The 25,007-nt window shown below is 39.0% G+C and overlaps 1 protein-coding gene across 3 annotated transcripts; it reads left to right on the top strand.

Annotated features, from left to right (window-relative positions):
• The first annotated feature begins 1,912 nt into the window (after positions 1-1,912).
• KLF5 (KLF transcription factor 5) lies at positions 1,913-24,580 on the top strand. Of its 3 annotated transcripts, none has more exons than XM_054529108.2 (4): positions 1,913-2,128; positions 8,830-9,703; positions 10,784-10,843; positions 22,738-24,580. In XM_054529108.2, the coding sequence occupies exons 2-4, from the start codon at positions 8,842-8,844 to the stop codon at positions 22,914-22,916; spliced, it is 1,101 nt and encodes a 366-aa protein (XP_054385083.1). In that variant the 5' UTR covers positions 1,913-2,128; positions 8,830-8,841; the 3' UTR covers positions 22,917-24,580. The 3 variants fall into 3 exon arrangements, with proteins under 3 accessions (XP_054385083.1, XP_002824380.2, XP_009246965.2); XM_002824334.6 differs by lacking the exon at positions 1,913-2,128 and adding an exon at positions 5,438-6,563; XM_009248690.4 differs by lacking the exon at positions 1,913-2,128 and adding an exon at positions 6,629-6,810.
• The last annotated feature ends 427 nt before the right edge of the window (positions 24,581-25,007 follow it).

Below are 25,007 nucleotides of genomic sequence, written 5' to 3' on the forward strand. Positions count from 1 at the left end.
GCATATAAACTTTACCTGGTTTTAAGAGTCTATGCATTTTGTCAAAACAGTGTAAACAGCCTGTTTTATTTAATATGAGAAAACAGAGCAACAAAGTAAAATGAGATACCCAAAGTAACAGAGTAAAAATAAGTGTAGAGGAAGTCTTGCTGATCACTTAGGAAATGAATTAAAGCATATTTATATTTCAGACATTCCGCCCCTTTTGAACTTCAAACTCCCCTTTGTAATCTCTCTTCAGCTTCTTCATTCTGCAGTGAAATTCCTGAAAATCTAGCAGCTTGGTTAAGAAAGTTTACGTGTTTTCCCAGTACAGAGTATTGGCAAGTTGTAGGTACACTTTACTGGCTTCAAATGGAAAATCATTTGATCATCACCTACTACAGTTCCAATTAACCCTTAGCTGTAGAAAGTTAATATTTATGTTTTCATTTAAAATATTTATTCTGATTACAAATGGAATACATAGCAATTGTAGAAAATCTAGAAAATACTGAAAAGTATCCAGAAGTGAATAATGACCCATAATTTTTTTTTTTTTTCTTTTTTGAGATGGAGTCTTACTCTGTCACCCAGGATGGAATGCAGTGGCGCAATCTCAGCTCACCGCAACCTCTGCCTCCCGGGCTCAAGTGAGTCTCCTGTCTCAGGCTCCTGAGTAGCTGGGATTACAGGCACACGTCACCATGCCCGGCTAATTTTTTTACTTTTAGTAGGGACAGGGTTTCCCCATGTTGGCCAGGCTGGTCTCGAACTCTTGACCTCAGGTGATCTACCCACGTTGGCCTCCCAAAGTGTTGGGATTACAGGCGTGAGCCACCGCGCCCAGCAGTGACCTGTAATATAACCATCTAACAAGGGCCACCAAAATACATCCATGTTTGGTATTTTCTTTCCATCTTTGTGGGTACATATTTATAAAACCCCTTTCTTTGACTATACATAGCATGAATGTTTTCCCATGTCACTAAATATTCCTTAATAATAAGAATTTTTCCCCTTTTTTTCCAACTACTCAACTTTTTGGTGGCATAACAGTAGCCATGGTGTGGATGTATTGCTTAACTATTCCTCTATTGTTGGACACCTAACCTAGGTTATTTCCAATTTTGTTTAATTTAAATTAATTATTATTATTTGAGACAGGGTCTTGCTCTGTCACCCAGGCTGGAGTGCAGTGGTGTGATCATAGCTCACAGTAACCTTGAACTCCTGGGCTCAAGTAATCCTCCTGCCTCAGCCTTCCAAGTAGCTGGGACTACCGGCATACATCACCATGCCTGGTTAATTTTAAACATTTTTGTAGAGATAGGGTCTCACTATGTTGCTCAAGCTGGTCTCCAGCTCCTGGCCTCAAGCAATCCTCCCACCTTAGCCTCCCAAAGGGCTGGAATTATAGGTGTGAGCCACCATGCCTGGCCCAATTTTATATATAAAGATATATGTGTGTGTGTGTATATATATATGTGTATATATGTGTGTGTGTGTATATATGTGTATATATATGTGTGTGTGTGTATATATATGTGTGTATATATATGTGTGTGTGTGTATATATATACACACACACCTTTCCTAGAAGAGGAATTATCTATCATTTTCAAAGTTATTTACATTTTAGCCTTTTTCATACTTATTGTCAAATTGTCCTTCCCCAAAGTTTTAAAGTTTACACAACCATCAACAGTGTATGGAAGTTAAGGCACGAAGAACTCACATTGCTTTTAGCACTACTTTTACACACTTCATCTATAAATCAACATCTAAAAGAGTATTTCCGTGTGATCCATGCACAGTTCATTTGAGCATTCATGGGGTGTTCCCCACAGCCTGGAACCATTTCAGCTTTTGTCATAACATGAACAGCAATTGGCTCAAAACACTGCCCATTGTGATGCTGATGATGAGACCTCCCTAATGTTCTAAAAGATTGTTTGGTGTAACCACTTTAGCTCAGACCTTTCTTTTAAGCTTGCCTATCATGTTTCGAGTCAGAATTTAAATACTGTGCAGTTTAAGCTACAATACGCTTGGCCTATAACTTGGTTCCAGGCATTTATGTTTATGTGACTTTTGTCTGCTTACTATACTAACAAGGTGGAAAAAGCAATCCCAGTCTCTCCAAAAGGTAAAACTCTCCTGTTTTTTTGGATATTATTAGAGTTTTAAAATTAGGCTGGATAAATTATAGTACCCTCAGGAATAAGTGCATAAAGGGAGTTTTATGAAATATTTGAAGAAGAACACATTTAAAAATCCAAACTGAAATATAAAATGTAATTTCTTAAGAACTGGAGGCAAGAGACATTACAAAAATAAAATATTAAATTGTTGTCTTAAGACATAATTTTAATTAATATAAATAGAAGTATTTAGTCTTATTTAAATTGCATATTTTTTCATCACAAAAGCAATGAACAGAGCATCTTCTCTCTTATCTCGTAATCTTTTGAGTCAAAATGCTTTAAATTCCAACTAATCTCAGTTGAAGCTTCTATTTATCAGGCTATTTCCTTAATGACTTTTTTTCTGATGTGTGGCTTTAAGTGGTTGCCATTAATGAAAAAATACAAAGACTACAGATGTGAAATGTTTGAGAGAACAATAATTACAATAGTTTTAAGTTTTCACTGATACAGATTCTAACAGGGGTGTGCAATCAATGACTACCAAAAAGTCACTTTAATTAAATAATCTTACCCTAGAGAAGAGTGTGCTCCCGTATAAAACTTTATTTTTCATGTTTATTCTTGTTCTTTTTTCTGTGGCCCAAGATCACTTGGCAGTTTGATACTGATTTGGCAGAAATAAATACTCTATGAAGATTTTTCTACTCAAAGTGAATACAGTTTTGTTGTCGGTGTTACTCTATACCTCTTAATTTCAAGCTCTCTCTGACGTTTTTGCCAAACAACTGAATTTAGATTTGCCAAACAACTGAATTTAGATATTCCTTTTGCCATGTCGTTGTGTGAATATTGCCCTAGTGATAGCTTCATATTTCCCTCATCTCATCATTCAGAAGCTATTTATCTATTTTTTTCCACTGCCTCCTTCAAACCCCCTCCCCCAACACTGAATGCCTGTTCAGCCCCCGCATATTCATCCGTATTTATTCCCGTAAAGATAGTGACACTTATGGTTTATTCTAAGACTAAATCTGTGTTGCCCAGTGACTAAGGACTTAAGCATGCACACTGCTTCTATGCTTACCCTCCTACCTAACTTGACTACTCAACATTTTTATTTCATTCCCTCAGAATCCCCTGTTTTGGCACAGTTCAGTTAACACACCACTGCCAGGCCACTAATTGATTTCTGAAACCTGACATTTGTTTTTTGTTTTCTCCTATCTTCCCTAATGGTACAGCACTACTAAGCGGGAAGGAATGCAAAGAACTAGAAAGTTCAAAGTAATTGAGGATCTGTCCATTCACACTGTCTGGCTTCATGCCAATGTAGAACCTGGAACATTTGAAAAATATTTATCAAGTTTTAACCCTTTTTACTAAGTCGGTGAAACAGGTTTGCGGCTGTAGCATGTATGTTAAAAGCAACAGCAAGGAAGCTTGGTTGAACATGTTCTTTATATGTTCAGAATCACATGGCAAATGTCTCCGAAAAGGATTACTTTCCAATTTCCGTACTATTGTACAGTGCTAAGCTAGTTATTTTCTGTGAGACTGCAGAGCAGGGCATTTCAGAGAAACTATTACTTAAAAGTGGCAGCCCTATTTCATGAATCTTTATGCCCGAAATGGAATTTTAAAACCTGCTACTGTATTGGAGCAAAAAGGAATATATTCAGTTACTATAAGAACCCCAATGCTAGCTTCATATCTATATTCATTATGAAAAGTGGAAATATGAAAAAATTAACAAGACTAAAAATATTAAAAACTTAGTTGTATGGTTTTTTTTTTTTTTTGCAATGAAAAAGCTTTTGTAAATGAAAGCATGTTAAAAAGTGGTGTGAAATTATAGAAGCATTTCCAGTAAAATACATGGATTTTATTGCAGTGAAAACTTAGGTTGAAAGACCGGGCCACTGAAGCTCTCATAAAAAGACCAAAGGAAAGGTCTAGATAGGTTTAAAAGCACATTAAGATACAGCTACCGAATGTATTAAATCTAAGTTAGATTTAAAGTTACAAGAGCACAAAAGTTCTATTAAGAATTATCTACATTACATTTAGGTTTGATGTTATCAGAATTAAGTAACTAAAAATCTTTCAAAGCTCAATTTTTTAAGAGTTACATTAAATCCCACCCTAATTCTATAATCTGTTTCTAAGCTAATTAATTACATGATCGGTTTTATATTAGAGAAAAGCAGGACAGCTTTTTAAAGATGAAGGTGGACAGCACGGGGCTGCTTGATTAGAGAAAAACTTGCAAAAGCGCTTATTAAATAATACTTTGATAACATGAAAGTAGTCATCAGCCATTCTCTGAAGGCAGTGATCACAGCTATAAAAATGAATCATGTATCAACAGGAAGAGAAGGAAAAGGAGAAAAACCTAGTTTACAGCATAATTTTATATTTTCTAATAATAAATACATTTCCTTATGTGCATATTAATTTTCTACCCATTGAAAATGAGATCCATACCTTTGATAGATACGCTCTTTGAAGTGAACGTTTTTATCCAAGACTTTTTTTAAAGCTGTTTTACTCTGAAGTGATGAGTAGGCTGTGGTATATGTAAAACTGTCTAATGGTATATTGTGTGTCAACATATGTACATTTGTAGTAATATCACAGGCATTTTTATTGCAGTTTATTGTTCCGTCCTCCCAATAAGCCAGATAAAATCATGTACAAGAACATTAAGGATTAAGGGAAGTGGTTTCCTTAGGTGATTGCTGGCAAAAATTCACCCTCCCATTATAACAACATAGTAAATGGATGGTAATATATTTGGCTATTACTTTCCAACAAATTTGGATTCCCAGTTTTCAGAGCTGCTCTGTGTCTATGTCTGCGACTCTTTGGTTGTCTCTTCGTAGGAAAAGGTGCACAATGTGAGGTAAATGTGCTAGGTTTCTGTTTTGTAAATATTAAAGTCCATTTTTTGAACATACAGTGCTAGCAAAAATAAGTCAAAGATGTAATGTCTATTTAAATACACATTTGAGCTAGTCGTGCTTAAATTAGATTCCTTGCTTCGGCTAGAATCAACACGGCTTAAATATTAGAAACTTCATAATTCATATGGCCCAAGCCCTCCTCCCCACATACGGATGGGAGGTAGAAATGTGTGGGAAAACGTCTAGCAATTAAAATCCTGAAGGAGTGGGAAAAACCCAGGCATTTATGCAAGGATTTGAAAAAACGCTTGCCATCAAATCTTTTATTCAGGCATTCTGAATTTGCCTTGTTAAACGGATACACTCACTGCTAAACATACACAGAGACAAGAGCTGTTTTAAATTTGTTTATCACACTGCCCCTAGTTTTCTGCTAAAGAGAAGTACATTTTGGATATTTAAAAGTACACACTCATTAGACAAATCTCTAAAAGCCTCAGCGCCCCCACCTAGCTGCCTTCTGGGTTTCAGCTTTTGAGTTTCAGGTCCTTGCACAACACCTAAGACGTGCAATACTCTTTTTCTGCCTCATCCTGGCAAAGAACAGTGCGAAGAGATCTCCCTCCGCGTCTCCACCCTAATTCCCCCTCTTCCCAGATTCCACCCGCTCCGCTACTTCCCTCCGCCCCCGGCTCCGCTAGCCCAATCTGTCAGAGAAGTTGTGTACAAACTGCGCGGCCGCCCTGCGCGCGAAGCTCGTGGCCCGAGAGGGGTGCGGTCGGGCCGGCGGAGGCGGGGCCCTGGCTGCCTCTTTCCCTGCTCATAGGCTGGCCGCTCAGGCCTGGCCGGCCTCGGGGCCTCGCGATTCGCGGCAGCGTTGCCAATCAGGCAAGCGGGCCACGCCCCCCCGGAGTTGGGTGAAATAGAGGCGGGCGTCAAGTGTCAGTAGTCGCGGGGCAGGTACGCGCGCTCGCAGCTCTCTCGCGGAGGTCGGCGGTGGCGGGAGCGGGCTCCGGAGAGCCTGAAAGCGCGGTGGGGCGGGGCGGGAGAAAGTGGCCGCCCGGAGGACGTTGGCGTTTACGTGTGGAAGAGGGGAAGAGTTTTGCTTTTCGTGCGCGCCTTCGAAAACTGCCTGCCGCTGTCTGAGGAGTCCACCCGAAACCTCTTCTCCTCCGCCGGCAGCCCCGCGCTGAGCTCGCCGGCCCAAGCCAGCGTGGGCGAGGTGGGAAGTGCGCCCGACCAGCGCCTGGAGCTGCGCCTCCGAGTGCCCATGGCTACGCGGGTGCTGAGCATGAGCGCCCGCCTGGGACCCGTGCCCCAGCCGCCGGCGCCGCAGGACGAGCCCGTGTTCGCGCAGCTCAAGCCAGTGCTGGGCGCCGCGAATCCGGCCCGCGACGCGGCGCTCTTCCCCGGCGAGGAGCTGAAGCACGCGCACCACCGCCCGCAGGCACAGCCCGCGCCCGCGCAGGCCCCGCAGCCGGCCCAGCCGCCCGCCACCGGCCCGCGGCTGCCTCCAGAGGAGCTGGTCCAGGTAGGAAGAGCCGCTCCCCTCCGACCGCTGCACTCCCGAGCTTGGGCGTGTCCCGTCGCTGCGACGCGCGGGCGACAGGGGCCGCTCCAGGCTGGGGCGTGCGTCGGGGCGCACCGGAGCCGGTGCTGGGTGGGCAGCCCCGCCCTACACGCCTGGCCGGGGCCCCGCGTTTCGCTGAGAGTAAATGGGGGGGCCGGAGGTGGGAAGGATGGAGGGGAATCTGCCCCGGCGGGTCGGCCTGGGAGAGGTAAGAGGGAGGGAACTCTGGGTGCTCACGCGCACCTTAGTTGTTTTTCTTACACTTGAGGGACGAAACCTTGTACCTTACGCTCAGTTTTACTTAAATTACACCTTCGCCTTTACCGCTCTCCAATGCCAAGGCATTGGAGCCCTGCCCCCCATCCTCATCGTCTCGGGTTAATTAAGTAGAAACGCAAATTGGGGTGCTGGGGAGAAGTTCCCCAAGGTTTCATACCCAGTGGCTCAACCTGCTTTATAAGCGATCGCGGGCCGCGTTTGGAAAATGAGAGTTGGGAAAGCTAAGGTTGTGTCGGAGCGCTTATTTTTCCTTAAAAAAAAAAAAAAAAGACCGGGGGTGTTGTTTTCTTCGTGTGCACGTAAATTTCCTCCCGGAGCCGCGTTGAAAGCTGGCAGTTGGCTTTTACACTTGCCCAGCAGCCGAATTAGAGCAACCGCCTGTTTCTTTCGCCCACGCAGGGAGTCATATAGCCCAGAAAAAACTTCCCGGGACTTTTAGCCTGTCCCAAGGAAAAAAAAATTGGAAACATACCCACATGCAAACAGCTGGAAGAGCTAAAATCAGAAACCACTAACCGCCGCGGGAGCGCAGTGCACGAAAGGGTTTAGTTCAGTTTATTTCAAGACACTTCATTTAGTAGCTCTTTGGCGTATCGTATATTTGCTACCCAGCGCCTACTCCGTGGGGTCTGCCAGGGTCTTGCTGTGAGAGGGCAGTGGTGTTTGTCAGAGATGTGACTCACATGATGAGAGCGTTAATTTTTATTTTTAAATCGTGTCTATCCGGGAAACCCCGTCCGCATCCACACCAAGGTCCGAGATGAAACGCATTTGAAATGAAGTAGTAGCAGAAAATGACTGTCTTATTTACCTATTAAGGTGCCACAGCTAATATTATATGCGCCATTCCATCTAGATGGTTTTCTTATCTTTCGAAATTTCCTTTTCAGTGTTAAAAAATGTAGGCTTAAGTTATACTAGGAGAGAAGATAGCTGGGAAAGGCTTGAGGCGACTTGTTACAAGCTGGTTTATAGCCTAGAAAAGAGATCACCGTTTGAAAAGTATTTGGTTATTTCAGTTTGTCAATTTTCTGCTCTGGAGGCACTAAGAAGATAAGGGATGACTGAGCTTTTTACAGAGTAGGGGGGAATGTAGCATTGGCCCACTGAGGAGGACATGATAAATGTTTTGCTGATGACTGCTAGGGATACAGCAGCCTCCCCACCCACGGGCTCCTTAGCAGCACTCTACCAAGGGAGTGATTTTCCCCTAGGTAATTAAAGATCTGTTTTAGATAGGAATATGAATAGGAACATTTCATTATCATATTAACCAATTACAGGATCTGCTGATTAAAATCAATATTTAGATTAAATATTGAATGTGAAATTGTTTTGTTTTAGTGGATACAAGGTTTTTCTTAGAACGTTGTATTTAATTTCTCATTGAACTGTAAACAAGAAAAGACACTGAAATGGCCAAATAATATTTTTTATATTACTTTTGAAGTATCTAGTCAAGCAAAGAAGCCTTTGCAATATTTTAAAGGTTTGGATCGTTTTTTCTATTAAAAAAAACACGCTGTTTAATGTTTATGACTTAAACAGAATTGAGGTAGTTTGGCAACATTTCAATACCGTACTCTAGTTGCAAACTTAACTGTGTAATGGGACAGGGAATCCTGCTTGTACAGGGGTGATGATACCTTGTTATTGCATCAGAATGGAATGTTTTGAGTTTGCTTTTTTTTTTTTTTGATTTGCGTCTTTCACTTTTGGGGGTGATTGGGGGAGCAGTTTTACCAGTTACACAGAGTTTCATAAGGTTTTGGTCAACCAGTTATTACACAATCGACAAAATAAGCCTGATATGTTTATAAGCAACACTGAGGAGTTTGCCCTAGTACCTTACACAGGGATTGGGGGAATTTTTAGTAGGCGCCGATTGTTCGTTCTTCCCGAGATGGTGAATCAGGTGGATTATGCATGTTTATCTCTTCTTTTTTAGACAAGATGTGAAATGGAGAAGTATCTGACACCTCAGCTTCCTCCAGTTCCTATAATTCCAGAGCATAAAAAGTATAGACGAGACAGTGCCTCAGTCGTAGACCAGTTCTTCACTGACACTGAAGGGTTACCTTACAGTATCAACATGAACGTCTTCCTCCCTGACATCACTCACCTGAGAACTGGCCTCTACAAATCCCAGAGACCGTGCGTAACACACATCAAGACAGAACCTGTTGCCATTTTCAGCCACCAGAGTGAAACGACTGCCCCTCCTCCGGCCCCGACCCAGGCCCTCCCTGAGTTCACCAGTATATTCAGCTCACACCAGACCGCAGCTCCAGAGGTGAACAATATTTTCATCAAACAAGAACTTCCTACACCAGATCTTCATCTTTCTGTCCCTCCCCAGCAGGGCCACCTGTACCAGCTACTGAATACACCGGATCTAGATATGCCCAGTTCTACAAATCAGACAGCAGCAATGGACACTCTTAATGTTTCTATGTCAGCTGCCATGGCAGGCCTTAACACACACACCTCTGCTGTTCCGCAGACTGCAGTGAAACAATTCCAGGGCATGCCCCCTTGCACATACACAATGCCAAGTCAGTTTCTTCCACAACAGGCCACTTACTTTCCCCCGTCACCACCAAGCTCAGAGCCTGGAAGTCCAGATAGACAAGCAGAGATGCTCCAGAATTTAACCCCACCTCCATCCTATGCTGCTACAATTGCTTCTAAACTGGCAATTCACAATCCAAATTTACCCACCACCCTGCCAGTTAACTCACAAAACATCCAACCTGTCAGATACAATAGAAGGAGTAACCCCGATTTGGAGAAACGACGCATCCACTACTGCGATTACCCTGGTATGTGCTCTTACCTGGTTGAAGCATCGATAGATGTTGTGTGTGTGTGTGTGTGTGTGTGTGCGCACGCGCGCGCCCTTTTCAACCTCACGGCTTTAAGTAGGAAAGTTGTACTTGACAGTAAAAAAAAAAAAAAAAAAAAAATTACCTTTTTTTTTTTTCCCTATCCTATCTCTGTGCTTTAACTTTGGTGTGTAAACCAGTTAGTTGTCTGTTGCTTATGTTATGCGTCAAAAACTTGGCTAGCATATTCTGGAAAAAGTTCCCTTGGACTTTTTCCTCTCTAATATTAAAATGGATTTGCATTTCTAATACATATTATTTCGAGTTAGGCCAGAGTTACTTTAAAATGGCAATTGAATAAATTGCAGTTTTTAATTCTAAATTAAGTGCCCCAGAAAGAGATTAAAGTAGGGTGGGGAAAATAAGGTTTGGTGGTGAAGTGGAGGTTGCAGGCAGCTAGCTTGATGGTAGGTACAAGACTGTCTACAAGATAGATTTAAGAATGGTTTCGATGACATGTGAGCATATGCTCAGTTTTGAATGAGATACATGGCCCAAAGTATAAGTTGAAGACAATACATGGAATATATTTACAAGTTACTGGGAAAGCTAGTTTATGATTAATACATGGCAAAATTTATTGACTCTGATACATGATATGGCATGACGTGCTAAATGAAAAAAGAAGAAATGTGGGAGTACAGAAAATTACAGTCATCTTGGATAATGGTTTAGTACTGTCAGCTCTAGAGCCATTAAAATTTTTAAAAAAACATATAGCAGCTCTTAATACGGAAGTACAGCACCTACTGGAATATAAACACAAATTTTCCATTTGTAGTTTGGCTTGATTATCTGTATTCTTTCCTGTTAAAGTGATACATAAAACAAATCACTTCATGTCTTTAATAAGGTAATGGGGGAGGGCTCTTTAAAACTTTTAAAACTGAAGCTTCAAATAATCTTCATCTAGCATGAGAGATTTCTTCTTTAAAGCCAGATTTTAAACACTGAATCATCAAATGTAAAGATTTCAAAAGGATCTCCAAAATGACATGCTGTTCTCCTTTATTTTAGGTTGCACAAAAGTTTATACCAAGTCTTCTCATTTAAAAGCTCACCTGAGGACTCACACTGGTATGTAATTTTCTTGTTAATTCTGTAAGTTGTGTAAATAGTGTAAGTGGTATTCATCCTTTTAAAAGCTAACACGTGTTTGATCTCTTCCTCTGTCAACTTTTTTTTTTTTTTTTTTTTTTTTTTTTTTTTTTTTTTAATAGCCTACCTTTTCAGCACAGGCTTGGTTTAGAATTCAGTTCCATGAGAAATCTGGTTCCAGGAAGGCCGGTGATGTTCCCTCACTAAGGCCTTCTTGCCCTGTCACCGCTCAGAGTTGATTACCCAAAAATGTAAACAGCGATGTTTACTAATGGATTTTAAAACTTATAATGGCAGTGTTTTGAAGAAAAAAAAACTCATTTTCTTCCATAGCAAATAATTTTTCTCTGAGAAAGCCATTTTAAACTCTTAAAAAAACTTTCCCATTTGGCGTGTACAGCATAATTGGCGAAAACATTAGTTTCACCTCTAGGTTAAAATATCTGTGTTTAGTATGTTTTCTGTGCTTGATGAAAGGTAGGGCTGAAATTACAATGTTAAAATCAGGTGGTCAGAAATCGGTTACAATCCCCAGCCCAAACTTGGTATGTGTGAGAGACTTCATCTTTATTCTAGCTTACATTCATTCTTGTTTACATGTGCTTTTAAGTTTAGCTCCTCTACTTTTGTATTTGCTTTGTTAAATCTGTAGCAGTCACTTTTTTTTTGAGACAGAGTCTTGCTCTGTTGCCAGGCTGTAGTGCAGTGGTGTGATCTCAGCTCACTGCAACCTCTGCCTCCCAGGTTCAGGTGATTCTCCTGCCTCAGCCTCCCGAGTAGCTGGGATTACAGGCCCCCACCACCACGCCCAGTTGATTTTTGTATTTCTAGTAGAGATGGGTTTTCACCATGTTGGCCAGGCTGGTCTCGAACTCCTGACATCTTTATCCACCTGCCTCGGCCTCCCAAAGTGCTGGGATTACAGGCGTGAGCCACCGTGCCCAACCAGCACTTTTAAGAGCTTTTAAACTTTAAAATGATACCAGAAGCCATTTTAAGATGAAACCAGGTGGCATACTTTAAAGGTCCCCCAAATACTCCAAATATTGTCAAATATATAGATGGTTACTATTTGCGATTTTCTTAAAAGAGCAGCCCTAAAGAAAAGAACTTACATAAAGTGTGTTTTTTTCCCCTCAATAAATACAGCCTTACCTAAAGTTCAAAGAATAAGTTTGCTAATAAAAGCAATGACCTAGCAAAATGTATTATTCCATCATTGCTATGGAAACCAAAGTATTCAACAGTTCCTTTGAATGGGTTGTTGGATTAGTGTGAGGACTTGAATCTCCCCAGGCTAGATGTTACTATGGAAATTGAGTTTTGATAAATGAAGTAGTTATCTCTAACTGCTGCATTAAAAAGTAAAAGCCTTTGAACAAAGGTCAGTGCTGAGATAGAGCCCTAAGAGGAATATGGTTGCAGACATTTTGTATGCATGTTACGAAGCATTGCTTGATATCCCAGTGATAAACACTAATTAAAATCCGATGACAATGTTGTAGATTCCAGGGCTTTTTGAGAAACTGCTTTTAAAGAAAAGGCATCTTATGTATTTATCTATGAAATGAACGGGCTGTTTTGGCCTGAGGTTTTTGCATGGAGACAAACTGATTACATAAGAGGAAGGATCCTTCATAAGCAGCCCAAGGTAGAAATTTTTATAGTTAAACACAAATGAATTAAGCATGTTATAAAAACTACAACTTAAAGTTTTCAAAATACAAATGACAAGTGCCAGGAAAATATTCCATATAGAAATACCAAAATATCCTTTTACGGAATATAAATGGAAATATAAAGACATTTGAACTGTTGTTTTTTTTCTCTTTTGGAAGTCCTTGAAATGAGAGAGAGGAGGGAACACATTTTCATGGGTTTAAAGTCTAATAAAAGAGCACAATTGCATATAACGATGTAATCAACTACTTATTGCAGGGATGTAGTCAAACCCATATCTGAATAGCCTTTCACCCCCTGTCAGGGTTTAGCGCCCTGAATGCTTATACCTGCGATTCAGGAACTTGACCTGCTGGCAAATACATTTAATCGTGGGTTGTCTTAACAATGCTTGTACTAATAAAAACAGACTAAAAAGAAGACCGAGACCTGGTTTGGGTCCCTTGCATCAGCTTTTTCACCTGACCATAAACACTGTGGCCTTCAACATCTAATAAATGAGAACATGTAATCCAGTTTAATAAAGTTTTGTTTGATAGTCTTTCAAATGCCTTGGGGAGGGTTTGTAGCAGACTTGTTCATCTGGCTAAACCTGTTCTTGGGTAATCATAGAGCATTGAGGTTGTTTTCTCCTCATTTCTCGTTTCTAGACAATGCCTTTTAAAATTACCTGTTCTCTCATTGCATCCTCCCCACCCTGCCCGCCTGTTGTTTTTAAATGAATGTATCTGAAGCCAGCAAAGGTGTGTTTTTTTGTTGTTGTTGTTTTCCCCCCCCCCCCTTTAAGGCCCAGGTAGAACAGTTAGAACAGTTTTTCTAAATTACTTCTCTTATGTAATAGCTTTCTTTGGTTTTCTTTCTGTCCTCCTCCTCCCTCTCGGACCGTTTATCAGAGGACTTTAAAAACCACACAACAGTTGATGACATAAAATACTCTTTAAATGATTGTCGTTTTACAGGCAGAATGTGAAGCACCCTGGCATTTCTTTGGAAAATAATTGTAATTGCTTTAAAATGTCAAGTTACCTTATGTTTTAAAAATAATTTAGGCAATGAAAACAGCCTACATCTGAGTTTAATTACTTCTTCTGGATTTTTAGATTGGAAGTGCTTCTTTAACTTGGGTTGCAAATTGAACCTAAGCAAATAATAGTCTTAACAAAACAGAACTTTTTAAGTAATCTGAGATGACAGAGTAGATGATATATCAGTTTCTTAAACCAGAAGTATAGCATTCAAGTCTTCTAAGTTCATATACTTTGATTTCTTTATCAGGAAATCGCGTATAAATAATACAAAGTTCTATCTTCTTTGTGTGATTAGACAATACTGGAAACATTTGCTTCTATTCTAGGGAATAATTATATTTTATTTATATCTGTACATACATAATATAGCATAAGGCCTGTAGAAGCACCCCTTATAGATGTGGATGTTCGCATGTATTATTTGTAATATGTGTGTGTATACATTTATCATGGCTTTGGTGAGAAATAATTATGGCTGCTTCTAGGAAACAATGTCAATGAGCGGTGTATTTCCAATTCAAAATATTTGTACTTTTAACAGCATTTAAATGAACATTCTACTGAAATTTATATGCCTCATGATGTCTGCAAGGGGCGGAACACATTGCCATTACTCTAAAGTTGCTCCCAAGTATACTGTTTTGTCTTTATAAATCAACATGACTGATAAACTGTCTATTGCAACCAGTAGTAGTATATGCTCACATACCTTACTTTTTTCTTTAATATAATGAATATTTAAAATAATGTCTAAGTTTGCAAAGGTTTGAGGCTGAAAGAAGTTAAAATCAATAGGAAAATATATTGACTGTATCTTCAAACAAAAATTTGTAGAAATTTAAAAAGTTCTTTCCAGAGAAAAAGTTCTGAAAAAGTAAACCATGAACTCAACACAGATGTTTGAAGTCCTAGCAGTTCCCTTCATGTGCATGGATATGCACTTTAAACCTTAGAGAATATGGAAAAGCTGTTGGGAAATCAGGGTACGGTAACGTTTCTAGATTTTTTTTTTTTCTTTTTTTTCCCCCAGTTTCAGCTATCTGGAACAGGGCAAGAAATTAGCATTTGTACAAAGAAAGTCTTTGAACAACACACACACTTGGCTCAAGTATTCCTCAGACCCAGACTCCATGCACTGGAGTCTGTGTGTACTAAGTGATCCCAGAGTGGTTTACTGGAGATTGACAATGGAAAAGGACAATTTGAAACACACCCTTAGGAGAAAATGGAAACATTGTACAAATAACATAGGAACACAAAATTGACTCTTTTTTTTTTTTTTTGAGATGAAGTCTCGCTCTTGTCCCTGGGCTGGAGTGCAATGGTGCGATCTCAGCTCACTGCAACCTCCACCTCCTGGGTTCAAGCGATTCTCCTGCCTCAGCCTCTCAAGTAGCTGGGATTACAGGCGCCTGCCACCACGCCTGGCTAATTTTTGTATTTTTAGTAGAGACAGGGTTTCACCATGTTGGCCAGGCTGGTCTCGAACTCCTGACCTCAGGTGATCCACCTGCCTCAGCCTCCCAAAGTGCTGGGATTACAGGCGTGAGCCACCATGCCTGGCTCACAAAATGGACTTTTAAAGCACTGTGTTCAAGATTCCCTGTTTAGGAAAGATTTCCACATTAAGTCCTGGAAAGATTTTTAGTGGAAGCCTAGTTTGTAAAGGGGTTACATTCCCATTTTCTGCCTTACTGTCTTTTGCAGAAGACTTCATTGCCTACTGACATGTGTAGTAAGATGTTTATTAGGTATACTTTATATAATCTCTACTTGAGATTTGCTGCTGAATATATTGAGTTTCAGTTTGGGTACTAAAAGATCCTTAGATATGAATTTCTTTTCTAGGGCCTGGCGCAGTGGCCCACACCTGTAATTCTGGCACTTGGGAGGCCGAGGCAGGTAGATCACCTGAGTTCAGGGGTTCGAGACCAGCCTGGCCAACGTGGCGAAACCCCATCTCTACTAAAAATACAAAAATCAGTCAGGCATGGTGGCACATGCCTGTAGTCCCAGGTACTCAGGAGGCTGAGGCAAGAGACTCGCTTGAACCCACGAGGCGGAGGTTGCAGTGAGCTGAGATGATGCCACTGCACTCCAGCCTGGGTGACAGAGTGAGACTCCATCTCAAAAAAAAAAAAAAAAAAAAAAAAAAAAATTCCTTTCTAGGTCTTTGCTCCAAAGTCATTTTTCATGGAATATATTAAATATAGCTTTTGATTTTAAAATCTTGATAATATTTGGCTGGGCGTGGTGGCTCACGCCTGTAATCCCAGCTCTTTGGGAGGCCGAGGCAGGTGGATCACCTGAGTTCAGGGGTTTGAGACCAGCCTGGCCAACATAGTGAAACCCTGTCTCTACTAAAAATACAAAAATTAGCTGGGCATTGTGGCACATGCCTATAGTCCCAGCTACTTGAGAGCCTGATGGAGGAGAATCGCTTGAACCTGGGAGGCAGAGGTTGTGGTGAGCCAAGATCATGCCACTGCACTCCAGCCCGGACAACAGAGCGAGACTGTCTGAAAAAATAATAATAATAAAAAATAAAAAATCGATAATATTGACAATAAAGATATTTTCATTGCAGGTACTTACTAAAAGCAACATTCAATGTTCTGAACATAAGTTACTCTTCTTTTTGTGGAACTGTGGGAAAAGGGTAAAAGGCTTTTTAGGAAAACTGTATACAAAGGTTTTCACTTTGGGCCTTAATGGATGGAGATCTTACAATGTGAATCGAGAAATAATAGTGGTTAAATGTGTAACCTGTTTCATTGGTAGAGGTAACACAGGCAAAATCTTTTTTGCAGGAAGAGATTTAGGACTCAATGGTTTTTTGAGTCTCTATTTGAAAACTATTTCAGAGGAAGTATCACATTTATTAGCCTTTAGTATTAGATTAGATTTTATTAAACATTCTTTTCATTCTTTTCCATTTTTTCTTCATTTGCAGCTTTGAAATTTATTTTGTGTATTGATAATTTCAAACGATTTTTTTTTAAAGTAGTAGCTTAAGAGACTTGCTGGTTCAGACCCCAGGAAAGGTATTTATGAGCATGAAAGCTTAGAAGCAATTTCTTTTTAATGACTCACTGCGAAGATTAAACTTTGCTTCTAGGACTTGTTCTTTCATCTGAAAAACATTTACATAGGAAATTGATTAAGCATTGTTTAGAGATGATAAAGCTTGTCAAAAGTTAAGAAGTATAATTTGATTCAGCAAATATTTTTTACTGGTTTTGTGGAGAATCCAAAGACAAATAATCTCTTCTTGCCCTTTTGTTCATAAATAGACTAAATAGAATTGCTGGAGTGGAGATAGAAATAATTAGTCTTGAAAGTAGAGAGTAATGTTTTTTAAAAATAATAATACAGTCACCCAAGAATTTGGCAGATATTTTTGGTTCTATAGAATGTAGTAGCTGTTTACTTGATGACCTACATCGTTTCTAGTGAAAGATTAGAAACAATGTCCTACTTTAGTAAAAGTATCTCCGTAGCAGCATTCCTAGTCTGTTAGCCAGTATTACTTATATTCAAGGATCTCAAACAACAACTCTTATTAAGGATAAGTTACAGTTTTAGAAGTGCATAGTAGGTAACTTTTACCTAAAAATATCTATACAGAAGAAGAAATTTATTTTTGGCGACTTTATGAAAAGGTAAACCTTTACGAGTTGGGAGGAGACCTCCTGGTCAGGGTCGCCATGTGAAGTGCAAATTAAAGGGAAGGTTACCTAGTACTCATTCCATACTGGGAAAAAATGAAAATAGAGGTTTTTTCTGTTTTGCTTACAAAAAGAAAAGGTGAAATTCCTTATCGATACTTTAACGTCAGTGTGAACTCCCATTATAAGAAAGTGAATCCAAGTGTTGTCTCGTTATCAGGAGACTGAAGAATTGGTATTTCATTTTATTAACTCTATTAATGACAGGAGATAGTCTTCATAATGTTTGCTGGGAACCCAGAGGAGAAGTAGCAGTAGTTTAGGAGCCCAGAGATTCCAAATCTCTGCTAGGATGTAGACTGTAAGTGTAACCCCTGACATCGTGTTCCCACCCATTCCCTCTTTGGGTTTGGCAGATGAGTGCTTTCTGGCCCTGGGAGAAGTCCCCTCGCTGCCTTTGACCGGTGCGAGGGGCTCTAGTATGTCTTGGCTTTCCTGAAGTCCAGTCCAGTTCTACCTAAGAAAATTTGTTTATACAGAGTTTATTTATCCCTGTGTAACTTCAGAATGGACAATAACTGATTCTGATTATTTTCTCCGGAAGTGGCTCAAAACATGGTTCTCACCTAAGTGCGTATTATCAGATTACTCTCAGTGGTCCTGGGCAGGGCAAAGCCAGGCAAAAGCCCTGCTGCAGGAGGGTCCACAGAAGAATAAAAAGCTGACAGCCTCACAGGAGCCTTTTATGCCTTCCCTCCTTTTCATTAATCAGAATAACTGAGTTGTTTTCAAGATGCATTAGGGAAAGTGTGGCATTACAGCAGGGATAGAAGATAGTCTCTGCCCTTGAGGAACTTTAAAAGCTAGTTAAGGAGGCAAAATACAACTATTTGAAGCCTTCCTAAAGCAGTATATGTGCAAGTGCAAATTGATAGCTCAACAGAAATTTCAGTGATGGGGATACAGAGAAGTGAAATGATCTCTCCTGGTCTGTTGAGAGGCTTTTTAGAAGGAGTGAGGTATCGGATTTTAAAGAAAGTGATAAACATAAATTCAGGAGAGAAAGAAAGGAATCTCTGTTTTGTTGCTTTTGTTTTTGGCAGTCAGCTTCCTTAGGTTGAATGGGCACAATATTCATGGTGTTATCTGGTAAATAATTAGATGCATTTATAAATGCTAATAACACTAATCTTTGATATGGACCTTCTGTTCCAAGTATAGGAAATGTGTGACAATGAGTTTTAATAGAAAGGTTTTTGGATGGAAAATTACTGGCATAGACATAAAAATATGAATTAGTGAGCTAAAATCATCCTCCTACTTTATCTCTTTTCTTAGATATCTAAATCATTTTCCTATGAATTTCTTAAGTGTTTCCTATTTTTCTCTCTTTTGATTTTTAGAAGCAAATCTAATATGAGCCTATTTCAGAGACTAAATTTTGTAAGTCTCAAATGATGGGAAAAATCTAATTATTATTGAATTGCATGAAAATATTTTCCTCTTGAAATAAGAGCCCATTTTGAGCTTCAAGGACTCTTAAGTTCTAAGAGTTTAGATTAGGTTGAAATAATTTATTCTACTTTAAAAGTTTGGATTGTTTAGGTTCGCAGAACAAGATACAGATTTTAAGTTATTTGAGGCCAGAAACCAAGTCTTATTTGAGTTTTGCAAGGCATTTAGTACAGGTTACACCTTCACTAATAAACAGTGACTTTAATTCTCATGGTATTTTAGCTTTTATCAGATATTGATTGAGTTGTCTTTTAGTCACCAGGAAGGAAACCGATGTGCAGATTTGCTGCAATAAACTTTTAAAACATTATCTAAAATAACTATTTTAAGATAAATATTTTGTCAGTGATTTTTGTTCTTTTGTTAGAAGAATCTATGTAGAACATTTTAGGGAAAGGCCTTGGTATGTCTGTTGAATGTGTTCAGCAGAGCAGAGAAACTTCCCATTCCATTGTGATAGGTTCAGAAGTCATTCAGAGGGGGGGAAAAAAAGGACAATTTTCAGTTTGTTGCTGAGGATTTTTAAAATGGCTTACAAACATGTTCCATTAACCCACTGAAATTCACTTACCGTGGGGGAAAGGAGCTATCGTTAGGTGATACCTGGGAATTGCCAATACCTGAACAGTGCTCAGGACCCCACAGGCCCCACAGAGGCTGGCGCTGCCAGGTTGTGCCCTCTGTTTCAGATCGTCTGGGGTTCAAGGCTTGCTGTGAGTCCATTAAGCCATTCCTTAGCTGACCTTCACAAGTGGCTTTAGAATCTGGAAATAAATTTGAACAATATGTATGTGTTCCTTAAATCGTTCAAAGAGAGTGTATTAGTGTTTGCTAATGGAAGATTTAAGTGAGACATTAAGGAAAAGTGACAGACCAGGATTTTTAATGTGGAGCTCATCGTTTTGCTCCTAACTCTACGGGGTTATTGTGAGGAAGCGAGAGAATGAGAAGTACCTCGCTCTGGAGTATGTGCTCCATGGCCGCTGGTGCCTGCTCCCTTTTCCTTTTACCGGTAATGTTTCTGCTTAACATTTTTGTAAAGTATGTTAATGACTTTATCAGCATGGATAGTATGTATGTTTAACTTGAACATAGTTTTCAAAGATTAGAGATTCTAGCAAAATACTCCTGTAATTTAACAACAGAATGAGAAAACACATACTTTGAGATAAAGTGGGAGCTTGTTTTCTGTGCTGTACAAACTTGTCACTTTTTTCTTTTTGCCTTTGGAAAGTTTCACGTTAACAGCATGAGAACTTAAAAATACAGTTGATGTTGAAAGAGCTTAACTAAATATTTTAAATTGGTGGTATTGGAAAGAGATTCTGTAAAAATCCAATTAAACTTTTGAAAGCTCTGTCCTGTTGAAATATAACTTAAAGGAAGTCTGTTTGGTTTCCCAGAAGTACTGTGCATAGTGTTTCTGGCTGAGGAAGAAAGGCCCAAGTCTGCTGTTTGGCCAGAAATTGGGTACCAGCTTCCTCTACGATGTTTTACTTGAACGGTGTTGACACTTGAACAAATCCCATAGAAACTGCCCCAAGTGGGGGATAGTTGTCCTTGCTTTTATGGTAAGACTTGGCCCCAGTAACTAACATTCCAGACACTGGTAGTATTCTTGGCTGAATACTCTATAGATGTGCATAAATTGAGAGCAAAACCCCAAATGTTTTAGAAACTTTAATGGCTACCGTATTTCAAGCAATCAGTAAAGTAAACTTTAAAAAATACTGGTGCAGTTTATTGCTTCATAGCCAATAAAAATAGTGAACAAAAAGAGTCTAGTGTCCCTTGTTTCTTGCATAAACTCTGAAAATTCAGTTCTGCTATTTAATTATTAAATTCAAAAGACTGGAATGATTTCTTTTAAAATTGGGAGCACTATAGGAATTTTTTTCCTTGTCTCAGACATCAGAAATAACTTTTTCTTTCCATTAAATTACAGTAAAGTATTTAACCAATATGTTTGTTTCCATGGTTTGTTTTTCACAGGGAACAAAAACTAATAGTACTGTGCAAAGTTTTTTTTGTGATCAATTTACATCTACAAATGTGATAGCTATATTTACTACTGGTGTTAAGATATTTCTATATATCAAACATTTTATGTGATTGTAAGTGACAGAACGTGATTTATACTTTGTTTTGTAAAAGGCTTGAGTGTCTTAGGTTAAATTTCTGGTTAGAATTTACCGTGAGGGGAGAAAAAACTTCTAGAATTGAGATGTGCATTTTTAAAGTGGATTGATAGGAACCAGAAAGGGAATTAAAACAAAAACTGTCTGGGTCAGGGTCAGAGGCAGAGGAGAGAAGAGAGGAAGTATGGCACAGCAATCCATACCATGGGAAATGTAGGTGAACTCTCAAGGGAAAAAAAATTGGGACTACTTTCATGTCGTCTGTTCTGGCACTTTCTTCTTTGTCCCTATGGGATTTTGTCTGAGAGTCAGAGTGGTTATCACGACAACAAAAATATATTAACCACAAATTGTAGAAATCTCAGTTGATGAGGACAGGGTCTTTTAAAGTTTAGACTGACTTGGTTAATCCTACAACTTCCTGAACATGATACTGCTAAATTAGGCAGAAAGGTTGTGCAGTTTCTGTTTCGTCAGAACTAAACAAGTGTTAAAGCAACTCTGAGGTTCCTCCCTTTCAGAAGGAAACATTTTTTTAAGGGAATTTAAGAGGTGAAGAGGTATCTACATAAAACTCAGCAGTAAGCCAATAATACTTTAATATACAAATTTATCTCACGAATTCTTATTAAAAATTCATAGAAAATTATAAAATCATAAATGTAGGAACTGCTAGTTAATGCTTACTGAAAGAATGTTTTGGCATTTATTCCTACTGGAATATATGATCTCCAGTAGGATTCATTCACAAACAGTGAATTAAGACTACATTATGAATATTTAGTAGTTTTGAAAGTTAAACAGCTGGCAAACTTTGGAGAGCATTAGGAATAATATACATTACAGGATGGGAGGGAGGAACATACCAACTCACTACTCAAGGGAAGAGAACTGTGAAAGAATGGAATGGGTAGGTTGAACTATTTCAGACTTTTAGATGTATATTACACATGTAAGCTCCATGAGGCCAGCTGTTTTTATTTTGTTAGCCATTGTATCACAAGTATTTGGGACAGTTCCTGGCCTATAATAGATGCTTGGCGAATTGTTTATGGAATGAATTTTGGGTGCAATACATGACAAAGAAAAACTAAATACAGGTCAACAAATGTCAGTTTTTACAGTTGTTTCATGGTCTGACTTTTTTTTACCAATGTGAAGTTATCAGTACCAGACTGTTTTGCTTCAATCTGCAAAAGGAGGGTGTGAAGGTGTGTGTGAATCTCAAAGAGTGAATGCCCTACTAGTCCATTTTGGAGGCCATGTTTTCAAGTGAACTGATTTATGAGCTGCACGCTTCTGTCTGGCTAATTTAGAAACATCTAGGACCAGTTTCTGGTTAAGCAATTGTGGTACATGAAATTCATTGTATAGGTGATTCGTGCAACAGCTTCTGAATTTTTTCCTCCCTCACCCACCTTACAGCCATTAGTCCTATAATAATTTAATTTGGGTTTGTTGGTATAGAAACTGTATTTGCACAATAATGATAAAGCCACTCAGGCTCATCTAGTCATTTCCTGGATTTATGTGTGTAGGAGTACATAAAAATAAGGGCACTGATTCGTTTTGTATTTGCCTAAAATTGTTATTCTTCAGTTGTTCAAAGGTACACAAAATGCTTTTTTCTTTATAAGGTAAAAAATACTTGGAGGTTATAAGAAATAACTCTTAACTAGCTTACTTTGAGTGGCTTTGATATGTATTTACTCATAATGGAATTCATGAGCTTTCCTTCCTTCGCTTGGCCAAGATTTTTTTTTCTTTGAAATTCCTTCTCCGGTGTTATCTAGGATGTTTGCATTACAAGCAGGCCGCCTCACCTCCTTTGTTCGTTGTCACAGGTGAAAAGCCATACAAGTGTACCTGGGAAGGCTGCGACTGGAGGTTCGCGCGATCGGATGAGCTGACCCGCCACTACCGGAAGCACACAGGCGCCAAGCCTTTCCAGTGCGGGGTGTGCAACCGCAGCTTCTCGCGCTCTGACCACCTGGCCCTGCATATGAAGAGGCACCAGAACTGAGCACTGCCCATGTGACCCGTTCCAGGTCCCCTTGGCTCCCTCTGAAACGACAGACCTAGCTATTCCTGTATAAAAACAAAAACAAAAACAAAAAAAACCAAGAAAACCACAACTAAAACTGGAAATGTATATTTTGTATATTTGAGAAAACAGGGAATACATTGTATTAATACCAAAGTGTTTGGTCATTTTAAGAATCTGGAATGCTTGCTGTAATGTATATGGCTTTACTCAAGCAGATCTCATCTCATGACAGGCAGCCACATCTCAACATGGGTAAGGGGCGGGGGTGGAGGGGAGTGTGTGCAGCGTTTTTACCTAGGCACCATCATTTAATGTGACAGTGTTCAGTAAACAAATCAGTTGGCAGGCACCAGAAGAAGAATGGATTGTATGTCAAGATTTTACTTGGCATTGAGTAGTTTTTTTCAATAGTAGGTAATTCCTTAGAGATACAGTGTACCTGGCAGTTCACAAATAGCCATTGAACAAATGTGTGGGTTTTTAAAAATTATATACATATATGAGTTGCCTATATTTGCTATTCAAAATTTTGTAAATATGCAAATCAGCTTTATAGGTTTATTACAAGTTTTTTAGGATTCTTTTGGGGAAGAGTCATAATTCTTTTGAAAATAACCATGAATACACTTACAGTTAGGATTTGTGGTAAGGTACCTCTCAACATTACCAAAATCATTTCTTTAGAGGGAAGGAATAATCATTCAAATGAACTTTTAAAAAGCAAATTTCATGCACTGATTAAAATAGGATTATTTTAAATACAAAAGGCATTTTATATGAATTATAAACTGAAGAGCTTAAAGATAGTTACAAAGTACAAAAGTTCAACCTCTTACAATAAGCTAAACGCAATGTCATTTTTAAAAAGAAGGACTTAGGATGTCGTTTTCACATATGACAATGTTGCATTTATGATGCAGTTTCAAGTACCGAAACGTTGAATTGATGATGCAGTTTTCATATATCGAGATGTTCGCTCGTGCAGTACTGTTGGTTAAATGACAATTTATGTGGATTTTGCATGTAATATACAGTGAGACACAGTAATTTTATCTAAATTACAGTGCAGTTTAGTTAATCTATTAATACTGACTCAGTGTCTGCCTTTAAATATAAATGATATGTTGAAAACTTAAGGAAGGAAGTGCTACATATATGCAATATAAAATAGTAACGTGATGCTGATGCTGTTAACCAAAGGGCAGAATAAATAAGCAAAATGCCAAAAGGGGTCTTAATTGAAATGAAAATTTAATTTTGTTTTTAAAATATTGTTTATCTTTATTTATTTTGTGGTAATATAGTAAGTTTTTTTAGAAGACAATTTTCATAACTTGATAAATTATAGTTTTGTTTGTTAGAAAAGTTGCTCTTAAAAGATGTAAATAGATGACAAACGATGTAAATAATTTTGTAAGAGGCTTCAAAATGTTTATACGTGGAAACACACCTACATGAAAAGCATAAATCGGTTGCTGTTTTGCTTCTTTTTCCCTCTTATTTTTGTATTGTGGTCATTTCCTATGCAAATAATGGAGCAAACAGCTGTATAGTTGTGGAATTTTTTGAGAGAATGAGATGTTTATATATTAACGACAATTTTTTTTTTTTTTTGGAAAATAAAAAGTGCCTAAAAGATATATGTTATGCTTTTCTTCTTTACCTGCAGTAAAGAATCTGATCACGGCAGTTAGTGAGAAATCAACTCCACACATTTGTAGAAGAGCCATATTGAACCTGAACCTACATAAGACAGGGATTTATTTTTTGAGGCGGAGTCTCGCTCTGTCACCCAGGCTGGAGTGCAGTGGCGCAATATCGGCTCACTGCAACCTCCGCCTCTCAGGTTCAAGTGATTATCCTGCCTCAGCATCCCGAGTAGTTGAGATGACGGGCGCACGCCATCACACCTAGCTAATTTTTGTATTTTTAGTAGAGATGGGGTTTCACCATATTGGCCAGGCTGGTCTTGTGAACTCCTGACCTCATGATCCACCCACCTCAGCCTCCCAAAGTGCTAGGATTACAGGCGTGAGCCGCTGCGCCCAGCTGGGGGATTTATTTTTT

The sequence above is a fragment of the Pongo abelii genome, chromosome 14, assembly GCF_028885655.2.
Source record: "Pongo abelii isolate AG06213 chromosome 14, NHGRI_mPonAbe1-v2.0_pri, whole genome shotgun sequence".
NCBI lineage: Eukaryota > Metazoa > Chordata > Mammalia > Primates > Hominidae > Pongo > Pongo abelii.